Genomic DNA, 17,735 nt, shown 5'->3' on the forward strand with positions numbered 1-17,735 from the left:
ATGACATGATATTAACTCGAAATCTGGGAGGAGCAGAGATCCATATAGGCCGGTCGATGGTGCTCGTGCTGAGGTATCCTTCACTCGATAGACAACCGTCCACTGTCTACCTCTTCCTAAGAAGGTCCTGCATCATGGACAAACGCTCCGACAACGTCAATCCCTGAGCAAACCACGGCTTGTCGAGGTCCTCCAACGTCGTCGGCTTCGCGTGCCCCCAGATGCGCCAGTCCTCCTCTTTGCCCATCCACAGGAGTTTCTGCAGGACGATATACTCCGTGCAGTTCTGCTGTTTGATCTTCTGGGTGCCTGTGGCTGTGGTCTCCGGCTCCTTGCTGCCGCGTGTGCCAGCGACAGGAATCGTACCCGTGGTTTGGCGGCTTGTTATGCGCACCACCACCTGCCTCACACCGGAATCGGGCAACTCGGGAATCTGCGTTGCACGGTCGGAAAGGACGCGGACGCCAGTAAAGTACGTGGATGGCGCTCGGATGTATTTATCGAGGGACCAGGTGACTTTTTCGTCTTTGGGACGCCTGTTAATGCGAGCGCTGAGGTTGTTGGCAAGGCCGGTACAGCAGATCTTTCGCAAGGTATCAACGTCACCCCTACGGAGGAGTATTTAGTCACACAATCCACCGAATTCATGCAGAGGCAGGAGCATACGCTGCAAAAGCGGTGTACATCTGACGATGCAGGTCGCGGGCTACCTTTCTCCTCTCTCTGAGACGGAGTGGTAGCCCCTTGTTGAACCATTTGCTATATAGAATAATCCTATATCCTCGTCAGCGCCTGCAAATCAAACTGCCGCTCCGCTGGCAAGTAACCAAACAAAACTAGGTGAAGTACGCACCCCGCCATATTTTGAAACCACGACTTCACCCACAGCCACTCCATCTGCAATCTCTCCCGCGGCTGCTGGAAGATCGAAGGCATGTCCTGCCATAACGGCCGGATGAACGTCCCCTGTAGTAAGCCGAGATCTTGAGGCAGAGCGTCTCTGACTAGATCTCTAGTACGAGCCCGCAGGCTCGGTTGTGCTTGCGGCTTCATAGTCACCGTCTGTGCGATTCCCTTGGCTCTGGGAGCCAGGCTCTGAGAGAAAGGCCGGCGTTGGCATGAGGGTGCGGCGAGCGAGAGCGCATGATTCGAGGGGACGAATTGAGGGAAACGGGGCGCCGAACATGCGACTGTCCGCGAGAGACTTGACGTGAGACCGACGGTAGACGCCATATTGACTGACCTGCGTCTGCAGGGCCGGATGCCGTGCAATTGATCGGCTTCTCGCTGCGGAGTTCTTTTTCTCGGACATCCAAAACGATACAAAACGGATAATATCACGTGATTGTATTCTCACCGCCTAGATTATCCAGCCAATCAAGTCAGTCTATTCGATAGTAGCAGCCATTGGCGAGAGTCCGAATGGAATATTTTACAACTACTGAGTAGAATATGAATATGGGAAATCGACGCTGAAAATGATCCCCTTTAAATATGGCGTGTAACACTGTGGCATTCTGCTCCCTCCCTTTCCCTTCATTCTCTCTATATGTACTTGGAAGTAGACTATGTGACATACCTGCTTCCAGAAGATCAAGCCATCTACATGAACTTTTCAATTGGATGTGGAAGTCATCCAAAGAAAAGCATCTAAAGCATCTCCAATTATATGATGAGTATTGGAGACAATTCTGCCAATACTTCTTTTTACTAAACTAGTTTATTCATGAGCAGTTACAACTATATTTCTCTTCCTTGCCCACCTCTCCCTTTGGAAAGCAGAAGCTAATTTCTGACCTGAAACCAGCTTCTATGTACTATCATCATTCAGATTCAGTCTTAACCCAGCTATATAAACACCAGAAGTATAACCAACAAAACCGGATCAGACCTGATTAGGTATGAAGATGGTGTTAAAGGCAAGAGGATAGACGATGAAATATCAGGAAGCTGGATGACCCGGTTGATATACTCTGCCTTTTTATCTTCGTTGTGTCTTTGAGTGACATTAAATCTCGCAAGCTGGTCTTGCATTTTCTCATGGATTCGTCAGTGATATATTCTTGATTAGTGTTGCAGTTCTGCGGAATGTTGGACAGCATCTTGTCAAGAAGAAAAGATCCTCCAGCTAAAAGGCAGTCGTCATGGCACTCTTTAGCTGAGTGGGAAATTTCCGACACATTTCCTGTCGCACCGCGTCGACAAAGTCCTTAATCACGACCTTAACATCGTCAAGCTCCACGCGAAACGCTTCATCAGACTGACGCCATGTCTGCTCCATGAAGCGCAGGGCCCTTACTCCTCACAACGCAATTCAGATATCCCCGACTCTTCTCCCGCAGCGGATCTAGATTCTACCTAAGAGCTCTGCGAAAGTCCTCTGGCCTTTTCTTCAAGCGATTGCAGAAAGGATAGCCGAGTCTTAGTTTTCAGATGAAGTCGTTTTAGCTTTCCTCCATGTGCAGAGGTGAAGCAATCTGCAAGTGTCTTGACACGATTTTCATGGCCAAACGGGTGTATCAATGTGAGGTCAGTATGCCCTGATGCTCAATGAGGCTGTATAAGGGACCAAACCGTACCATGCTTGCACCACCTCTTGATATATGGTCCGGTCTGTGCGAAAAACAGCTGTCGGAGAGGAAATGGCCCCCTAGACTCTCACACGACCAAGTAGATATTGGGAGATCCGGGATAAGGTGACGGTATATGAGTAGCCACACTTCTGCAGGTAGTCTCAAAAAAGGGGAGAGAGATGATGATGGAGCCATTGGTTAGGTATCCTGAGACATTGGCTCGTCTCTGGCTAACATGAACTTGAAAGGAAAAGGGTGTTGATACTAAGGGAATTGAGGAAAGTGTCATCATATCATGTGACTGTGGGCAGGATGCCTGTCACTCTTTAACAGTCTCATTCAACATTTCTTTTCTGTCTGTTTTACCTTGTGTTGTTGCTTCTTGTCGCGGCTAACTAGTTAACTATTCGTCCTCATTTTACAAGACTGATCTCGAGACATCTCATCTACCGATTTTTCATCACGACACCATTTACGACGGTCCCTTTCATAATTCTGGTCCCTGCACACCTGCTGTGTGATGGTACTAATTCATTAGCCAAAGACCGTGTCCCTCAGATTTGTTGTCGCCGTTCTGTTGGCGGGTATAGTTTGATGACATCTGGATCATGGGAAGATATTCAAGTGGCAACCCAGAACTGCGAAGATGGCATTATTCTACAAGATCATGATTCTCAGATTACCAACGACCAGTTATGGAGTGATGTCTACATACAGTTCCAGGCATGCTTTCTGTCCAGGCAAGTCAAGATATATATAGCATTCATTATCGACCTAGAAGGATGAAATGATAGGAAGCTCAATTAAGGAAACGCGAAGAAGCCTCAATCACTCCGATCCTGCGGTCAAAATAAAACCCATGGTGTTCTATGTACTCACACCGAGAATGGCGGACCAGTTCGAGAACTCGTCCGAAACCACACTTATCTCAAGAATGTAGATGACCTAAAAATAGCGAAGTTACCGTACTGTATACTTGCAATTAATATTTCAGACAGATGACGCATTATTTAATAAATTTGATATTTGATAGAATTCATTGACCTTGGCTTGCTTGTAATGTCAATATCGTCGATACAAATGCACGGCTCCACCACGCCAAACCTAACCACATGTCCGGACTCCGGGGTCCCTCGGCGTTTCAGCGTCATGCCAATCTACGCCTCTAATTAAGTGCTCCGCATCTCCTGACTTCATACTTGACGAGATCTCTCTTCACACCATCACAACTGCACCCGCTGTACTCCTGCCTCAGCTTCGGCTTCATCACATCTTGTTTCGTTCATACTCACGGCTGCACATGCCGTAGAACACCAAACTCTGGCTTCCACCAGCCGCAATGCCTCTCTCCCACCTTATCCTGCGTCGCGTTCGTCCTCCAAACCGCCGCTGACGGAATCCGATCCGGTTGTGAGGGCCGTCAAGGCCTCTGGTACCGAGCCCCCGGTCCCGCTGTTGCGCAGCAGGATCGGGGGGAACGTTAATATCCACGACGACAACAACAATAACCATCATGACGATGACGATCGTGACGATGATGATGACGACGCTGCATCCTCTCCCACCGTCGTCCCGCCCTCTCCAGCATCATCTCGCTCGGCGTCTATATCCCATCGCTCCTCTCCTCCTCCTCCTCCTCCTCCTCACCACCACCACCATCACGACGACGACAACGACCGTGAAACCGATCCCTCCGGTCGCCGCGCGGCACGCCATCCCCGCGTGGCCGTCATCCTAGGCGTCGACCGCAAATGGTACGTGCCGCTGCTCGTCTGTCGGGCTTTGAGCATCGTGCCAGCCGCGTGGTGGGGGCTGCGCTGCGCCTTCACGTTCCTGGCAGAGCTGCTCCGAATTCGAGCGGGAATGTGGCGGGAAGGATGGGCGGCGGCGATCGTGGGGAGTAGTCTGGCCGACTGGGATGTTGAGCGGAGGTTTCGGGTGACGGAGGTTGCGTTGGCGATTATGTGGGTATGTAGGCTGTCTACTCCGGCCTGCCCTGTCGAGAATAGGAGCTATGATGAATTGGTTATGTTAGGATTGTATAGACTGACTGACCACAGTGCTGCGCATCCGCGTACCTATCCTACTTCTTCATGGACTGCATGATGTCTCGCTGGTTGGTGCCCAAACATATAATCCTGATGATGAATGAACGAAGTCTGATATTTTATCAAACAATCAACAGGCTCCTAAACTACAGTCCCCCAGCAGTAGTAATCCGTCTCCTCGCAACCAACGGCCTCATCGCATATCTGACGTCCTGGGTGTTGTATCTCTCCGGCGCCTCGTCCGATCCACGACTGCTGCTACCCGCATGGATCTCCATCACAACGGTGCGTAGAACCCAATTCCCCCTTTCCCCCCCTTCGAAAGGAATCAAGGAGATATCCATGCTAACATGTTATTTTCTATCTAGATCCTAACCTTCCTCTACCACGCAACCCAGAACCACGCCATGATCAAACGCGAAACCACGGCCTCCCTATCCGTCCTCTCCGTCGCCAGCTTCGTGAGCATGTCCCTGCTGCTGCTGCAACTGCATCTGACGCGCGACAACGAGCCTGAGGTGCCTGCTTTTGTCATGGGGCAGAAACTGTGGGAGTGGATTGCCACCGCTACAGCCAGCAGCAGCAGCAGCACTACTTCCGGCTCTTCTTCGCAATCATAGATTAGATTAGATTAGACATTCCTGTCAGCTTTTTTTAGCGGTAGCAGGGCAGGTTCTCCCAGTGCCAGTCCTAGTTCTTCTTCAGCCTGTTTTCCCTCCTCCTGTTGTTCGTTGTTTCAAGATTATTCGTCCTTACCGTCCGCGTGTGTAACTTTGCCGTTCCGTTTACCATTATATTCCAATCCATTCCATTTATTGACAAGGTGAAAGGGTGTTTGTTCGGTTCGGGATGTATCTGTCTGTCTGTCTGTCTGTCGGACTGTACTTTATTGTAGTTTTATTTTTACAGCCACAGCCACGGCTACTGCTATCCAGTTACGTTGTTCTTTTTCTCTCTTTCTTACTTTATGGCTAGAGAATTCGATTCGATTCGATTCGACTTTGTCAGACTCAGATCAAATCTACTGTCCGATCAAATCTACTGGTGTGAAGGCAAAGAGAAAGAAAGAGAGAAGACTAAGAAAGAAAACAAGTTCTGGCTTGACTGTCGGACATGCCTCGTACCTCAAAAAGACCGTTATAAGCAGAACAATACTGCGATGCACAATACTACCAGGAAAGGAAAGAAACGAAAGTGACAATCAATAATGAGAGAATTTGCTAGACATACAGAGGAAGGAACAAGACGATACACAGACATCAATCACTGTGACCGGTCAACCCCCATAATGCCAGCAAACCAGCCTCAACAATCCCAAGCAGAGACCATCACTTTGCAATCATGGTCACTACCAGCTTGCCATCTTCCCGTTCCAAACGACGAACAATGACTGACAGACAGAGAAAAGTAAAGAATAAATCGAACATCGTCTATGGGTATCTACAACGCCGCGTTCCAGCCATCATCCCGTTCCCATTAAAACCAGTCAAACAAAAAGAGAGCCGTTCCTCTACCTCCCCCGCAGGCTGAAACTGCAGATGAGCGAGGTCGTCTTGTATTTCGACTGATAGGCCCAAATCTAACCCGCTGGGGGCCAGAAGAAGAGAAGGCAAGAAGTTTTTTGATTGAAAAGGTGATCTGTTGAAGGTCCAGGGCGCTCACAGATCGAGACAAACGACAAGACTTCTATCGACCCCCCTGAGGGATAGATTTGGCGGGAGGGACCGGACGGGCGTCGCGTCTGACTCTAGAACCCATGGACCTGCGGAGGTTAGCTCTGCTCGCTGATTTCGACGGAGATGTAACCTACCTTGATGGTCTTGGCGTCAAGCTCGAGCCCTTCCTTCTTGTCGGTCAAGAATTCTTGAACATCCTTGCGCTGGTCTCCCTGCAGCTGGATCACCTCCCCCATTTCACTGTCGTGGACAATGGTGCCATTGCAGGCTGTAATACAGCTGGTCAGCAGGCCGCTCATGTGCACGTTTACGCGCAGGTGTACATACCGAACTTCTTCTTGATCACCTTCAAGATCTTCTTTTGATCAAACTTCTTCGGAAGGCCCTGGACGGTCGTCAATGTCTTCCGACCATTGCGCTCTGCAAGCTGGGTTAGCATTTAACTCGTTGACTGACGGAGAGATGGTAAGGAGGCCAACGTACGTTGAATACGTATGTGTATGTAATTCTGAGACTGCTTGGACTCGCCGGTGTCTTCGTCAGCTTCGGCGAAGGGGTCTGTGATGTGTGGAGGATCGGGTCAGCCTCATGCCAAACTTAAAAAACTACCCCGCTCCCCACGGACAGCTGCGATTTGATCACGAGGGCCGACTTGGAATGACGTCTCCAGCTCTCGCAATGGTGCAACAACCCCCAAATCGACGACATGAGCGTCGACACTGGTACAAGCGTGCTTTCCCAGTTGGAGGGTGTTGAGCACCGGCTGTTCAGGGGCAGCAGAGTCGGGCGGTGGCGAGGGCGACTTACCGAAGGTCTTAAGGTTTTCGATGGACATAAACTCGCCTTTTCTTTGAGAACCTTCCTAGAAAAGGGGTGTAGAATAAAAGATCGGAGGTGAGAAACGAAGTCTCTTTAGATGATGATGATAGTTCTCTGCGCGCAGGGAGGAGAGCGTGAAGTGGTTGAAGTCGAGCGAAGAGAGTTGAGAGAGAGGAGATTGTCTGGAGAGTTGCAAAGGAGGACGTAAGTAATTAGTAGGCGGAGCGAGGAAGGAGTGGAAAGGACGTGTCGAGGGGCGACCAGTCAGCCGTGGAGGACCGCCTGACTCAGCAAGGTGGCCAACGCCCTCACTGGCCAACACGGGCGGTCTGTGGCAGAGGACAAGTATCTGGCACCTTCTATGGTTTCGATCTCTCTCTGTGTCTACGAATTATCATCTTCTTTTCTTTTGCCATGCTCTAGTCTAGAACAGTAGAACTCAAGGGTCGTGCTGTGCTGGCCAGTACTTTTTTTGCCGACATCTTTCCACCGTAGCCGTCAGCAAGGACACGGCGACTAATAATGAATGACCACTGCAGCCATCACAGCACAGCCGCCTAGTAGCTCCCGTCCAGGTGCGGGCCCCCTAGTCTACGTCAATCTTCAATTATACTCCATACATACCGCCAGTTTACGCAGCCTGAATGTGCAATTTGATGGAAGAAAGAGAAAAGAAATGAAAAGAGAGAAAAAAAAAGAAAAGAAAAAATAGAGAGAGAGAAAGAAAGACCTGATCGAGCGAGGAGGGGGTGGGTGAGGTTCAGCTAGAAAACTAAAGGACAAGGAGGAAGCCACTGTTTAATGCTGCTATTGTATAAGTGAGAGATGTAGAGGCGGCGTCTATGGTTTCTAAATTCCAATGCAAGAGAGGATGCCAGCTTCGCATAGCGCATTAACACGATCAATTCAAGGTTGCTCTTCATTCCCAGCCATAGCTTAGAATTACATGTAAGTTACAGGAAATTAGAAGATGGTATACTGCTGTGAAACAAGGCTTCGCACATAGCTTGCGAGCCTCCTTATTTTCCTTCTTTCCTCCTATCAAGACCGACGAATTATCAAGACCGAAGAATTATAATCTCATGGAGAAGGGGACGGTGATGGGGCAGCTGGAGTACCCGCGCCTCGACCAGGCGGCGGAGGGAGGAAGAGAGGCATATAAGTCTGGAGTGTGAAGTTAGGAGAATGATCTGTTCGTCGGGAGTTGGTGTCAAGGAAACGTACAACCGCTACGGCCATCACTAGGGAATTCAAATTGTTGTCAGCGCTCCGTTTGGACTTCCAGTATCTGACACAACAAGCAGACTTACGGGACATGAAAACAGACATATAAGCCGGCGTGCTTGCTATCCTCTTCTGCTCTGGCGTCTCCGCCAGCCAGTTCTGGAGAGCAAAGATCAAAGAAACCCTATCGACAACGATGTAAGTCCGACCATTCTGTCTGCACGCCTGGGGGTAAGCGTGTCTCTCGCGACCTACCATCCGATTAGTCTGCGCATGGGATTGCAATCAGTCAACTGTTCGCTCCGATTGATGACTCCCTCGACTCACCGGCTCCTGGTGAACATCTGGCACCCAGTTAGCACCCGGACACGCTCTTATTCTCTCAATAGGCTATCTGGTCACTCACCGCCGCCATTGGCAAGGTGGACGTCATGGCACCTGGACACCACCATCAATAACTGATTCAATCCACCGCCATCCGTTTCTACGTAGAACCGTTCGTACCTGACATGTCGGCCTCGTTCTTATCCCTGGGCGGGTCGACATAGGGAATGACTAGATCCGCAAATTGCAAAGTCAGTCATGATGTAGCTGGAGTGCACGCAGGAAATGACTTGACCAGAGTCAACTGGGAAAGAGACAGGAGCAACATACCGAGATCCGCCCTGCGCATGTCCTTTTTGGATGCCATTGTGAATAATTAGCTTGGGAATCAAGTAACTATCCACCCGCGCAGATGCCAAAACCGCGACGGGAGTTCGATGGTCCAGGTCCACGGCAGCTCCAGATCTGGAATGAGGTCCTCCACACGTGCTGGCGCTTAACCATTCCTAGCCGGCGTACCGACGGAGAGCTCCGCTTATCGTATCCAGCCACCCAGCATTGTTATCATTGTTATCATTCTTTGCATTGCCAAGCTGGTCCTGCGTGGGGAGAGATTTCTCGTCTTTATTACTAGGTGAGATGAAATCGGAATATTTTCCTTTCTCTCCGTCGCGGTATTCGAGACCGAGGGATGTGGCTCTCTTTGATGATCGAGCGTAACACGCCGATGGTTCTGTTGCACAATGATCACCATGAATAATGCAAGTGGCATGGCCTGAGGTGTGTGCTGTACCTTGTCAGGGGTACTGCTTTTACTCAGATTCGCTTCAGTAAGGAGATTTATCTGTTGTTACCAACTCAACTGATTACTGCACACTGTTAGGATTACGTCTAGACTTTTCTGCGGCGAGAGTCGACATTGGAGGAGAAATATGTGCTGGACAGAACTCTGAGTGGGTTCGATTTCCTTAAATTCATTCTTGCGTCTCTTTACACCTGACCCTTGAAAATATTGATAAGTAAGAATTCGTGGAACGATCCGCTATATATGTAATGTGATAAGGTGAATCGAGCTCTCTGTCGATGCGTTGGATCCAACGAGTCAACCGCTTTCTTGTCCTGCGTAGATCCGAGGGTATTATTATTTGTTATCAGGCCACATTAACCGGAAACTGAAGTGTCCTTGATGGAGGACATGTCAGGTGCTTCGGGCATGTCTGGGCTAGGCGCACCCCAAGGAGGATAATCACGTTGCCCAAAATCTCACTTCCCCGATAGATGCCTAGGCTGGCTGAACAGTACGCAGTAACTTGTTAAATTCAGAACCTGTGGCGTTTTCCAGTAGCCATTTAAATCTTCGCAATAGTTGAACCCATATAACTGGATCTTTCAGTTCTTAAATTAATCATTTAGTCCTCAACTTCGCTCAGAGATACTGGATCTTAGGTGTCAAGCTGACTGTGGCGTGTCTTCTCACTGGCAACGAACTCAAGGCGAGATCGACTTGGACTGTCCGGATTGGAGCGGATGCTGTTGTGTTTGTCAGCATATCTGCAGTGACAGCCTGACGGGCCTCCTTCGCCCGGACCCCAAAGAAAGGGCCTGCGGGCCATGATCCACTTTAAGAGTGCTCATGATTATTGATGCGTGATAGATGATGCCATTTAACCACCGGCCATACGGAGCAAAGTACGAATCCTTACGGCCCCTGCGTACGGCGTACTCTGGAATAGCAGGAAGGTGTCTTAGTTTCACAAGAGTGGTGTTGTATGGACCTGTGCTGCGGTGCATGGGTAGACCGCCACAAGATTGTGGGGTGTTTTCTCGTCATGATAGTCGCGAGCCTAAATCTGATCCGTCATGGAGGACAGGGCCAACCAAGCGAATCCTTGACGCATGCCACGGAAATGTGCATTGAGTGGCACAGAGGTTGCTGCATCGAAGGGAGGGACCTGAATCCTGTTTGGGAGCGAGATCGCCTCTTCGAATGCAGATGTGGAACACTCGGGGAACGAACGGAGGGTCTGAGCAATGGGATGAATTCAGCCCGGATGCAAGTCGAGGGCGCAGATGATAGGATAATGGTAACGACGGAGTGCCAACTCCGTCCGTGAGTCCGTACCGTATGGACGACATGGTCTGGTGGATCCTCTCTCATGCCCAACCTTGGAAAAGGTCGTCTTCTCGCGCCGATCTGCCGACAGATTTGATAATGGCAACTGACCACCTTCCAGCCTGACCTGGTGGCGGCCGAAAAAAAAGACCCCGGAGGATGGAATGATGGATAAACATGATGTGTAAAATATTAATATTGCCTGTCCTGGACCCTGGATTAGTTCGCATTGTTGTCTTTGTTCTGGAAGCGGCTGCCCGATTACCGGAGTGCTGACTGGATGACAAGATCTTGGAGACAGGATCCGTGTTCTCAACCCCGGGAGATAAGCTAATCAAGCCGTGCACAAGCAGTTAAGCCTGCCGCCGAGGCGATAAGTCCGAGGAGAACAATACATCCATCGTCAGGTCCTGTCATATTATGTTATAATACACGGCTCCATCTGCTTGTAAAGTGGACACGCGCGTAATTATACTGTATGGTACGGTCAGGACCTATCGCCGCTAAGCGGAACGCGGAAGGCGCATCCCACAGGAGAGCACCTGCCAGCCGGGTCTCCTCGTCACCCCATATTATTAGCATGATTAGGTCTTAGCTTACTGCTTGTTATTTACCGCCAGCACAGAGCACCGCAGGCCTGTGCCTAAGAACCCTATCACGTCCCGCTGGGTTCAACCTCTCCTTTACCACTTTGTATATTCACTCTCGTGTTGCTTTGGACTTGACGTTCAAAGCTCATCATCATATATATCTTCAAGTTAGGCATTCACTGCATCTTTCTCATTCTATTTCGCCTTCATCCTTCATCGGTCCCATCCGATCCACGCCCCCTCCCAACTCTCCAACGACCAGCGAAAGAGGAATCGTTGACAAGACCATTTCGTATACCTCGGGTGATACTTTGGGGGGGGCAGTCAGAGCACTACCTAGGATATTTCGCGGACTGCCAATCGCTCCAATGCCCTGATATCCGGCGTTCGGAGAGACGCCATGCCTCCGCTGTACTTGCGATGATACCACATCCTCCAAGTGGCGTCCAACCCTGGGCAAATCAATCCCGTATCCCCAGTGGAGGGAGGGCCGGAGACTCGACGGGCTCTCTCCCCCTGAGCTCCTCCGCCAATCTGCCGGACAAGCCGTCAATGGCGGCTGCACCGCCGCCGAATGGGCAGCAGACAGTGATCGACTTAACCGGCAACGACTCGATCCTCCCTGAAAGCGAACATCCCAGCAAGAGACCGAAGTTGGATACCAATGTCTCGGGGCCAGTTGGGGACGGAAAGACTGCTAACAGGAGCGCGGAGTTGCGAAGTGCTCCAGCAAGTGGAACGGCGCGACCTGCGACCGTCTCAGGGCGTGGACGACCGGCATGCTCGTTTCAAGAGCTGGTATCAGAGACGTACAGTGGAGGAGTCTCCGCTGGCAATTCGAACCCAGGGTCGCAGGCAATAAAGCCCGCATCTCCACCTCCTTTTCCCATCCGTCCTTGGAAGTACGCTCCTCCGCAACAATCAGGGTCAGGAATCGCTGTACTAAAGGACAGCACATCCGAACGGGAAGTCCAGACCACACCGTACCGTTTGGAGGTCCCATCGATTGCACCTATTCTGAAAGGCGACAGTAAGTCTTCCTTCTTGCAATCCTGTTGCCGACCAACCATAGATTGCTGACTGCATCTCATAATAGAAGTTGCCGACTTCTCTCCCTGGACCGGAAATCATCCCGAAGATGTCTTGAGCGAGCAGACTACAAAGCAAGGGCATTATGACCGGACACAAGTCTCTCAGAATGAATCAAACACCGCACGGCCGTCTCTGTACGCCCAACTGAAGCATCGTTCCGGTTTGCAGGTGCTGTCATCCGTCTTTGCCGCCGCTCTTGAGAAGAGACAAGCCCATAGCAAGGTCGCTTCGGCGTCGACTTTCAAGCCGCCGCCACGGGTCACGTTGACCGACAACAAGAGAGAAGCCTGGTTGCGTGACCTGGCCAATCCATCCGTTCCATTGCGAAGGCTGAGTCGCACCATTCCGCACGGGATTCGAGGCAAGGTGCTTCTCGACCAATGTCTGAGCAAATGGATTCCCATTGGAAGGGCTGTCTGGTTGGCAAAGTGTGTTGGGGCTAATGAGATTCGGGCCTTCAGGAGGAAAGGAACGAGCGGGTCATTGGCTCTTGGGCTCGAGGTGAAATGGGTCCGAGACTGGACCACTACCGTGCAGCAGTTCCTGGAAGGAGTGATCAGTTCCTGTGGGAAGGGGGACTGGAAAATGAAAATGACCTACGCGTACGTCTTCATTGCCTTCTTCAGCAATGACAACGTAGCTCGCTAACCAGTTCACAGGGTGAGACTTGCGGCTCGACTATTCTTTGAGAACTTGCTCGACCAAGACTGCTATCTCGATTGGTATCTCTCCTCGCTCGAAAATGCCTCGTTGGATACTCTGCCAATCTGGCTCTTGATGCTAGGAATCTACTGGGACCATCTTGTGCGGTTCCGGAAACGAGGGCGACGGCTGGTGGAGCTTCTGCTCGAAAAGCTCCGGCAAGTAAGTGTCGCCATCAGGTTATTCTCAATGGATTGCTTTTTTTTTTTACTAATAGCAAACTTTGGTCGCAGGCGACCACTACGGAGCCCAAGGAACTCCTCAAACCCCTGGTCGATCGAATCTCCCTCTTGGTTCGACGACTGAGTCGTGAACAGACCTCATCCGTTGTTCTTCCCCGGTCATGGGACAGATATCATGACGTCCTTTCGTCCTGCCTACACCTGGACGACCCTACGGAAAATGCCATTTTTCAATCCCTTCAAATTCGTAATGCGCGTGTTCAGCAAGCAAAAGACTACCGCAAAGTTGCTCAGCGCTCGCCACAGCAACAAATCATCCACCTTTTGGATGCCGCTCGCTCGGTCTGTGACGTGACCGCCCTGTCCGAGGCATGTCTGGGCACGATGGCTGACCGGGAAGCCTTAATCTCTGAGCTTCTTGAATGGACGGGAACCCCCTTTCGTCAGGGTCTCGTTCGTGTATACATCGCCGTCCGCCTGCTGCGGAAATGGAAACGGCTGGGAATTGATGTCGATGCTCATATCTTTTCGTTCCTGGCCAAATCTCGCGAGAAGTTCAGGCTGCACATGGCAAACATTTATCATGTGGTGGTCGAATTGGTCCGGTCGCAGACATTCTCGGTTGGCAGGTACCTGCAGTGGCTGGTTGCGAGAGGTGCCATTGAGCAATACCGACAACAACAACTTCAAGGAGCATCTTCTGAAGGCGGCACGTCTCAGTCCTCTGCTGCAACTTCTCTTCCAGGTGATATTGGGCTGCTTTCTCAGCTTCCAGTCAGTCGACTGCCACAACATTTGCGGAATCTTCGAGATACCCTTCTGGCTCGTGCTGGCCTGACCCTTTCGGAAGAGGATGTGACGAGGGCAGTCAAAGCTGACCTCAGACAACGGCTTCCGGGCCTATTCAGAACGGGAATCGACGGAGATAATGCCATGATCTGCCACATCGATCATAATCATCTGAGCTGGTCTGTCAAGTCTGAGATTGGCCAATGGCTTCGACGTGGCGTCTCCGAGCACTACAAAGATAGCTCAAGGTTTGTCGCTGACAAGAGCTCTGCCAGTTCGGTGGAAATCTCTTCCTTAACTCCGGAGGAGTTCTTCACGGTCAGAAATACGCTCGAAAGTTTTGGGGACCTGTCGATGCTCGCAGATGTACTGAGTGACGCTGCCAACTCTGACAATGTTCTTGTCCTCGCCTCGGCAGTCGATACTGTAAATCGCCACTTTGACTGCTTCTCCGCTATCGGTGCGTTGAATGACCTCTTCAAAAGTTTCTTCGAGGCCTTTGCCCGCGTAAAACAAAGCGGCCTGCCGATCTATGATCTCGTTTTCTCACTCGTCGAACTTGGCCACCGTCTCCCTGGTGAGGTCAATGCTGTTGTCGTCTTGCGACAAGAGCTCTCAAGGGGTGATCGTAAGTTCACGCTGGCAGCATCTTCTCCAGTGTCCGAGCACATGGCCGAGACTTTGAACGACGCCAATTCATTATTCAACGATGATTTGGAGCAGTTTTTGTCGTCTGGAAATAGCATGGACGACAATACGCTGGTCATGATATTCCAGAAACTATCTCAGCAGCTTGAACTCTGTGACGATCAGGGAAAATTCTCTGCCAGCACCATTTGCAGACATCTGGTCCAGCTGAGATCATTCAATCCGAAGCACTTTGATCTCTTGCTGATCCGATGGATTGAAGGGTTGTTGAAATCATCCACCCGGCCAAAGCTTTCAAACATCCTCGCTCCCCTCGTTGGCGTTGGATGCGTGACACTACCCGCTTTCTCTGCCATGGTGAAGAAGCTAATGCTATCCGAGTCGACACGGTCTGCTATTCCGCATTTGGCTGAGCTCCATCTGGATTTGCTTGAACTCTTCGTTCCTGATTCCAACCGTGTGTCCTTCACGGATCTGGTAAGATTTAAGCGCATAATTTGCTTCGTATTTTCTGTTGCTGATTTATTATTTAGCTGTCATATCGATTCCGGATGGCGCAGGAGGAGTTTTTATCAAAGCATTCAGATGAGGCGCTCGGCATAATTCAGAATACTGCTGCATATCTTGCCACGCAGGCGGCACAGCCTGGCTTTGACAGTGTGCGATCGTCTTTTGATAACTACATAATACCACTTCTTCGCGATCTTCTCATTCGACACCCTGAATCTATGACTCAACGTTGCATACATAGCCTTCTAGAACGCTATCCGCTCACCGTTGACGTGGTTCGGCGGACATTGAACCTGCTGTTAGGTTTCCATGAACGACCAGGTTTGTCACGTGTTCCTATATGTTTGCTATATTATGCTAATCGTTTTGCAGGGGAGAATAACAGCCTCTCCGAGGCAGAGCAGGCTATCAACATGGCCGACAATTGCTCTTTACCGTTCTGCCAATTGAAACTGCAGTTACTCTTCAACATGGAAGGCGGAGAAGAGGTCAAGAGTGGTATTGTGGATATCATGTTCAAAGTGGCTGTTGCTGACGTTCGAGCCGGGCAAACCCACTGGCTCGACTTGGTGGCCTTGATGAGCCAAGACGCCGTGCACCAGGTAAGAAACTCGTCATCCTGCTCGCCATCCTCGCCCGTCCTGACGTTTGCAGATTCGACAACGCGCCGAAAAAGGATTCTTTGCCGTGGCACAATCGGATAGCGCACTCGAGGGAGACTCGCCAGTCGAACGGAGCAATTTGCGAGAAACCGCCCGAGTCTACCTCACGATCGTCGATGGCCTTGCGTACAGTATTCCGGAACTCGGGATACCCTCTGTGGCCCCTCTTCTGGTGGAAAAAATGAATTCTCTGCTTCAAAAGCTTGTCCTGACACAGATGAATATTCGAAGCCTCAGTGAGAATCGTAGCGGCACGATGGCGGACCAGGTTGCTCGCTCCCTGTCAGTGTGCGAGGAAAACTTGATCTTCTGGTTCACAGCCATGCTGCGGATGATTACCATTCATCGGGCTGCTTTTGACGCACCGGCACTGGCACCATCTGCATCCCAGCGACCTAATACTCTATTGGACCAGTCTCGTCTACTGATCACGATCTGCTGCATTGCTCTGTCGCGGTCTCCATTGAGTATGGTCTCCCGCCCGCAAACTGGCATCACTCCGTCACCATTCACGCCATCTGCACAGCAATCCCATGCTGGTAATTCCCTACCGACCTATGCTCTTGATGTTGCAGCGTCTCTCGTCGATACACTTCCAGATGACGCTCGCCAGCAGTGCGCCCGTTTCCTCCGGGAACGGTGCCCACCATTCCTCCACGTTCACAATGAGCCTCGTTTAATGTATCTTCTTGGTCCCGTTCCCGACTTCTTGAACACTACGTCCTCCCAACCGGCCTCTGCACCGTCTCCAGCCACCTCTGGACCAACGTCGTCTATGACGCCTTCCGCAACTCCTGCGAGCGGATCCTCCTCAATTCCGCCGTCTACTAGTGCCAGCATGATGCCCACTGGATCATCCGAAGATCCGAACTCCCTGGTCAACCGTCTTCGCATCCAGCATCGTGGGCGTGTCATCGGCCCATATCCTCTTCGTCCATGGGAGATGCTGGAAGAAGCCGCCCCTGTCGCTGGGGTGAACGACACAGCTGTCGACCTCGCCTACTTTGGTGCCAGGAGAGTGAGGGATTAGCTGGTAGTTACTCTCCGCTATCTTACTCGATTCTTGAATCCTCTCTATCTACTATACCTATGCATGATCGATGTATTCTCTTGTAATCTTACGGCAAACTGCATTGCGTCATTTCTGCATTGGTCTGAGCTGATGGATGTTACATATGCTTCCCTGTGCTGGGACCAAAACACTCCGCTTGATGTGGAAGTCATCGCAGGCCTTTGTCTTGTTTCTCCTTGTGAATTTCTTCGATGTATATTGCATGTTTCATGCAGTGGTTTGGTGTACCTGGGGTTGTGGGGTTTTTTCCGTACAGGGTCGGGTCATCTAGTGTACATATTCATAGCATGACTGGCGCAGAGTTAGACTGGCTAGCTTCAGGCATATATTATTAGCTTTCTTTTTGAATAAGGTGCGGGATCACTTGACCAAGTCTTTGTCCATTCTCTCTCTTCATCGTCTGTACTGTACATACATACTTGGAGAAACATGATCTTGTACAGGTCGTCAGCTTCATTGAAGCTACATACCTCTTGCTAGGCTACTTGCATTGCTGGATCACGCTTGACTCGTAGTATAATATAATATTCACTATTATTGGAACTATGCCAAGGATCCATGTCATTCGGATCCCGCGGACGCCTAAACCTTTTTCTGTGCTCGCCTTCTCCACTTCAAAGAACTGATGTAACTAATACCTGATTAATATTTAATCTGGTAACGGATATTGGGTAGGTGCTATACTTGCGGTTTATATTATTATTATTATTA

General features: G+C 50.5%; 5 protein-coding genes across 5 annotated transcripts; 2 read left to right on the forward strand and 3 right to left on the reverse strand.

The window, feature by feature from the left end:
* Positions 1 to 106: 106 nt before the first annotated feature.
* Positions 107 to 1,233, reverse strand: VTN77DRAFT_9708 (uncharacterized protein; the record flags this gene model as incomplete). The annotated part of the gene is made up of 3 exons (XM_069426344.1): positions 107 to 608; positions 667 to 774; positions 854 to 1,233. 3 exons carry the CDS (start codon positions 1,231 to 1,233, stop codon positions 107 to 109), a joined length of 990 nt encoding a protein of 329 aa, XP_069273753.1.
* A 3,433-nt stretch (positions 1,234 to 4,666) lies between these two features.
* VTN77DRAFT_9709 (uncharacterized protein) lies at positions 4,667 to 5,241 on the forward strand (the record flags this gene model as incomplete). The annotated part of the gene is made up of 3 exons (XM_069426345.1): positions 4,667 to 4,689; positions 4,759 to 4,906; positions 4,990 to 5,241. The coding sequence occupies 3 exons, from the start codon at positions 4,667 to 4,669 to the stop codon at positions 5,239 to 5,241; spliced, it is 423 nt and encodes a 140-aa protein (XP_069273754.1).
* Positions 5,242 to 6,368: 1,127 nt separating this feature from the next.
* On the reverse strand, positions 6,369 to 7,132 carry VTN77DRAFT_9710 (uncharacterized protein; the record flags this gene model as incomplete). The annotated part of the gene is made up of 5 exons (XM_069426347.1): positions 6,369 to 6,383; positions 6,432 to 6,565; positions 6,625 to 6,717; positions 6,781 to 6,855; positions 7,105 to 7,132. 5 exons carry the CDS (start codon positions 7,130 to 7,132, stop codon positions 6,369 to 6,371), a joined length of 345 nt encoding a protein of 114 aa, XP_069273755.1.
* A 1,064-nt stretch (positions 7,133 to 8,196) lies between these two features.
* On the reverse strand, positions 8,197 to 9,031 carry VTN77DRAFT_9711 (uncharacterized protein; the record flags this gene model as incomplete). The annotated part of the gene is made up of 8 exons (XM_069426348.1): positions 8,197 to 8,280; positions 8,341 to 8,357; positions 8,427 to 8,524; positions 8,596 to 8,607; positions 8,668 to 8,684; positions 8,747 to 8,778; positions 8,845 to 8,895; positions 8,995 to 9,031. 8 exons carry the CDS (start codon positions 9,029 to 9,031, stop codon positions 8,197 to 8,199), a joined length of 348 nt encoding a protein of 115 aa, XP_069273756.1.
* Positions 9,032 to 11,787: 2,756 nt separating this feature from the next.
* Positions 11,788 to 16,982, forward strand: VTN77DRAFT_9712 (uncharacterized protein; the record flags this gene model as incomplete). The annotated part of the gene is made up of 7 exons (XM_069426349.1): positions 11,788 to 12,397; positions 12,464 to 13,061; positions 13,119 to 13,323; positions 13,395 to 15,257; positions 15,314 to 15,611; positions 15,663 to 15,892; positions 15,945 to 16,982. 7 exons carry the CDS (start codon positions 11,788 to 11,790, stop codon positions 16,980 to 16,982), a joined length of 4,842 nt encoding a protein of 1,613 aa, XP_069273757.1.
* Between the last annotated feature and the right edge of the window lie 753 nt (positions 16,983 to 17,735).

This window comes from Rasamsonia byssochlamydoides (genome assembly GCF_041956645.1).
Source record: "Rasamsonia byssochlamydoides strain NRRL 3658 unplaced genomic scaffold VTN77scaffold_92, whole genome shotgun sequence".
Taxonomy (NCBI): domain Eukaryota; kingdom Fungi; phylum Ascomycota; class Eurotiomycetes; order Eurotiales; family Trichocomaceae; genus Rasamsonia; species Rasamsonia byssochlamydoides.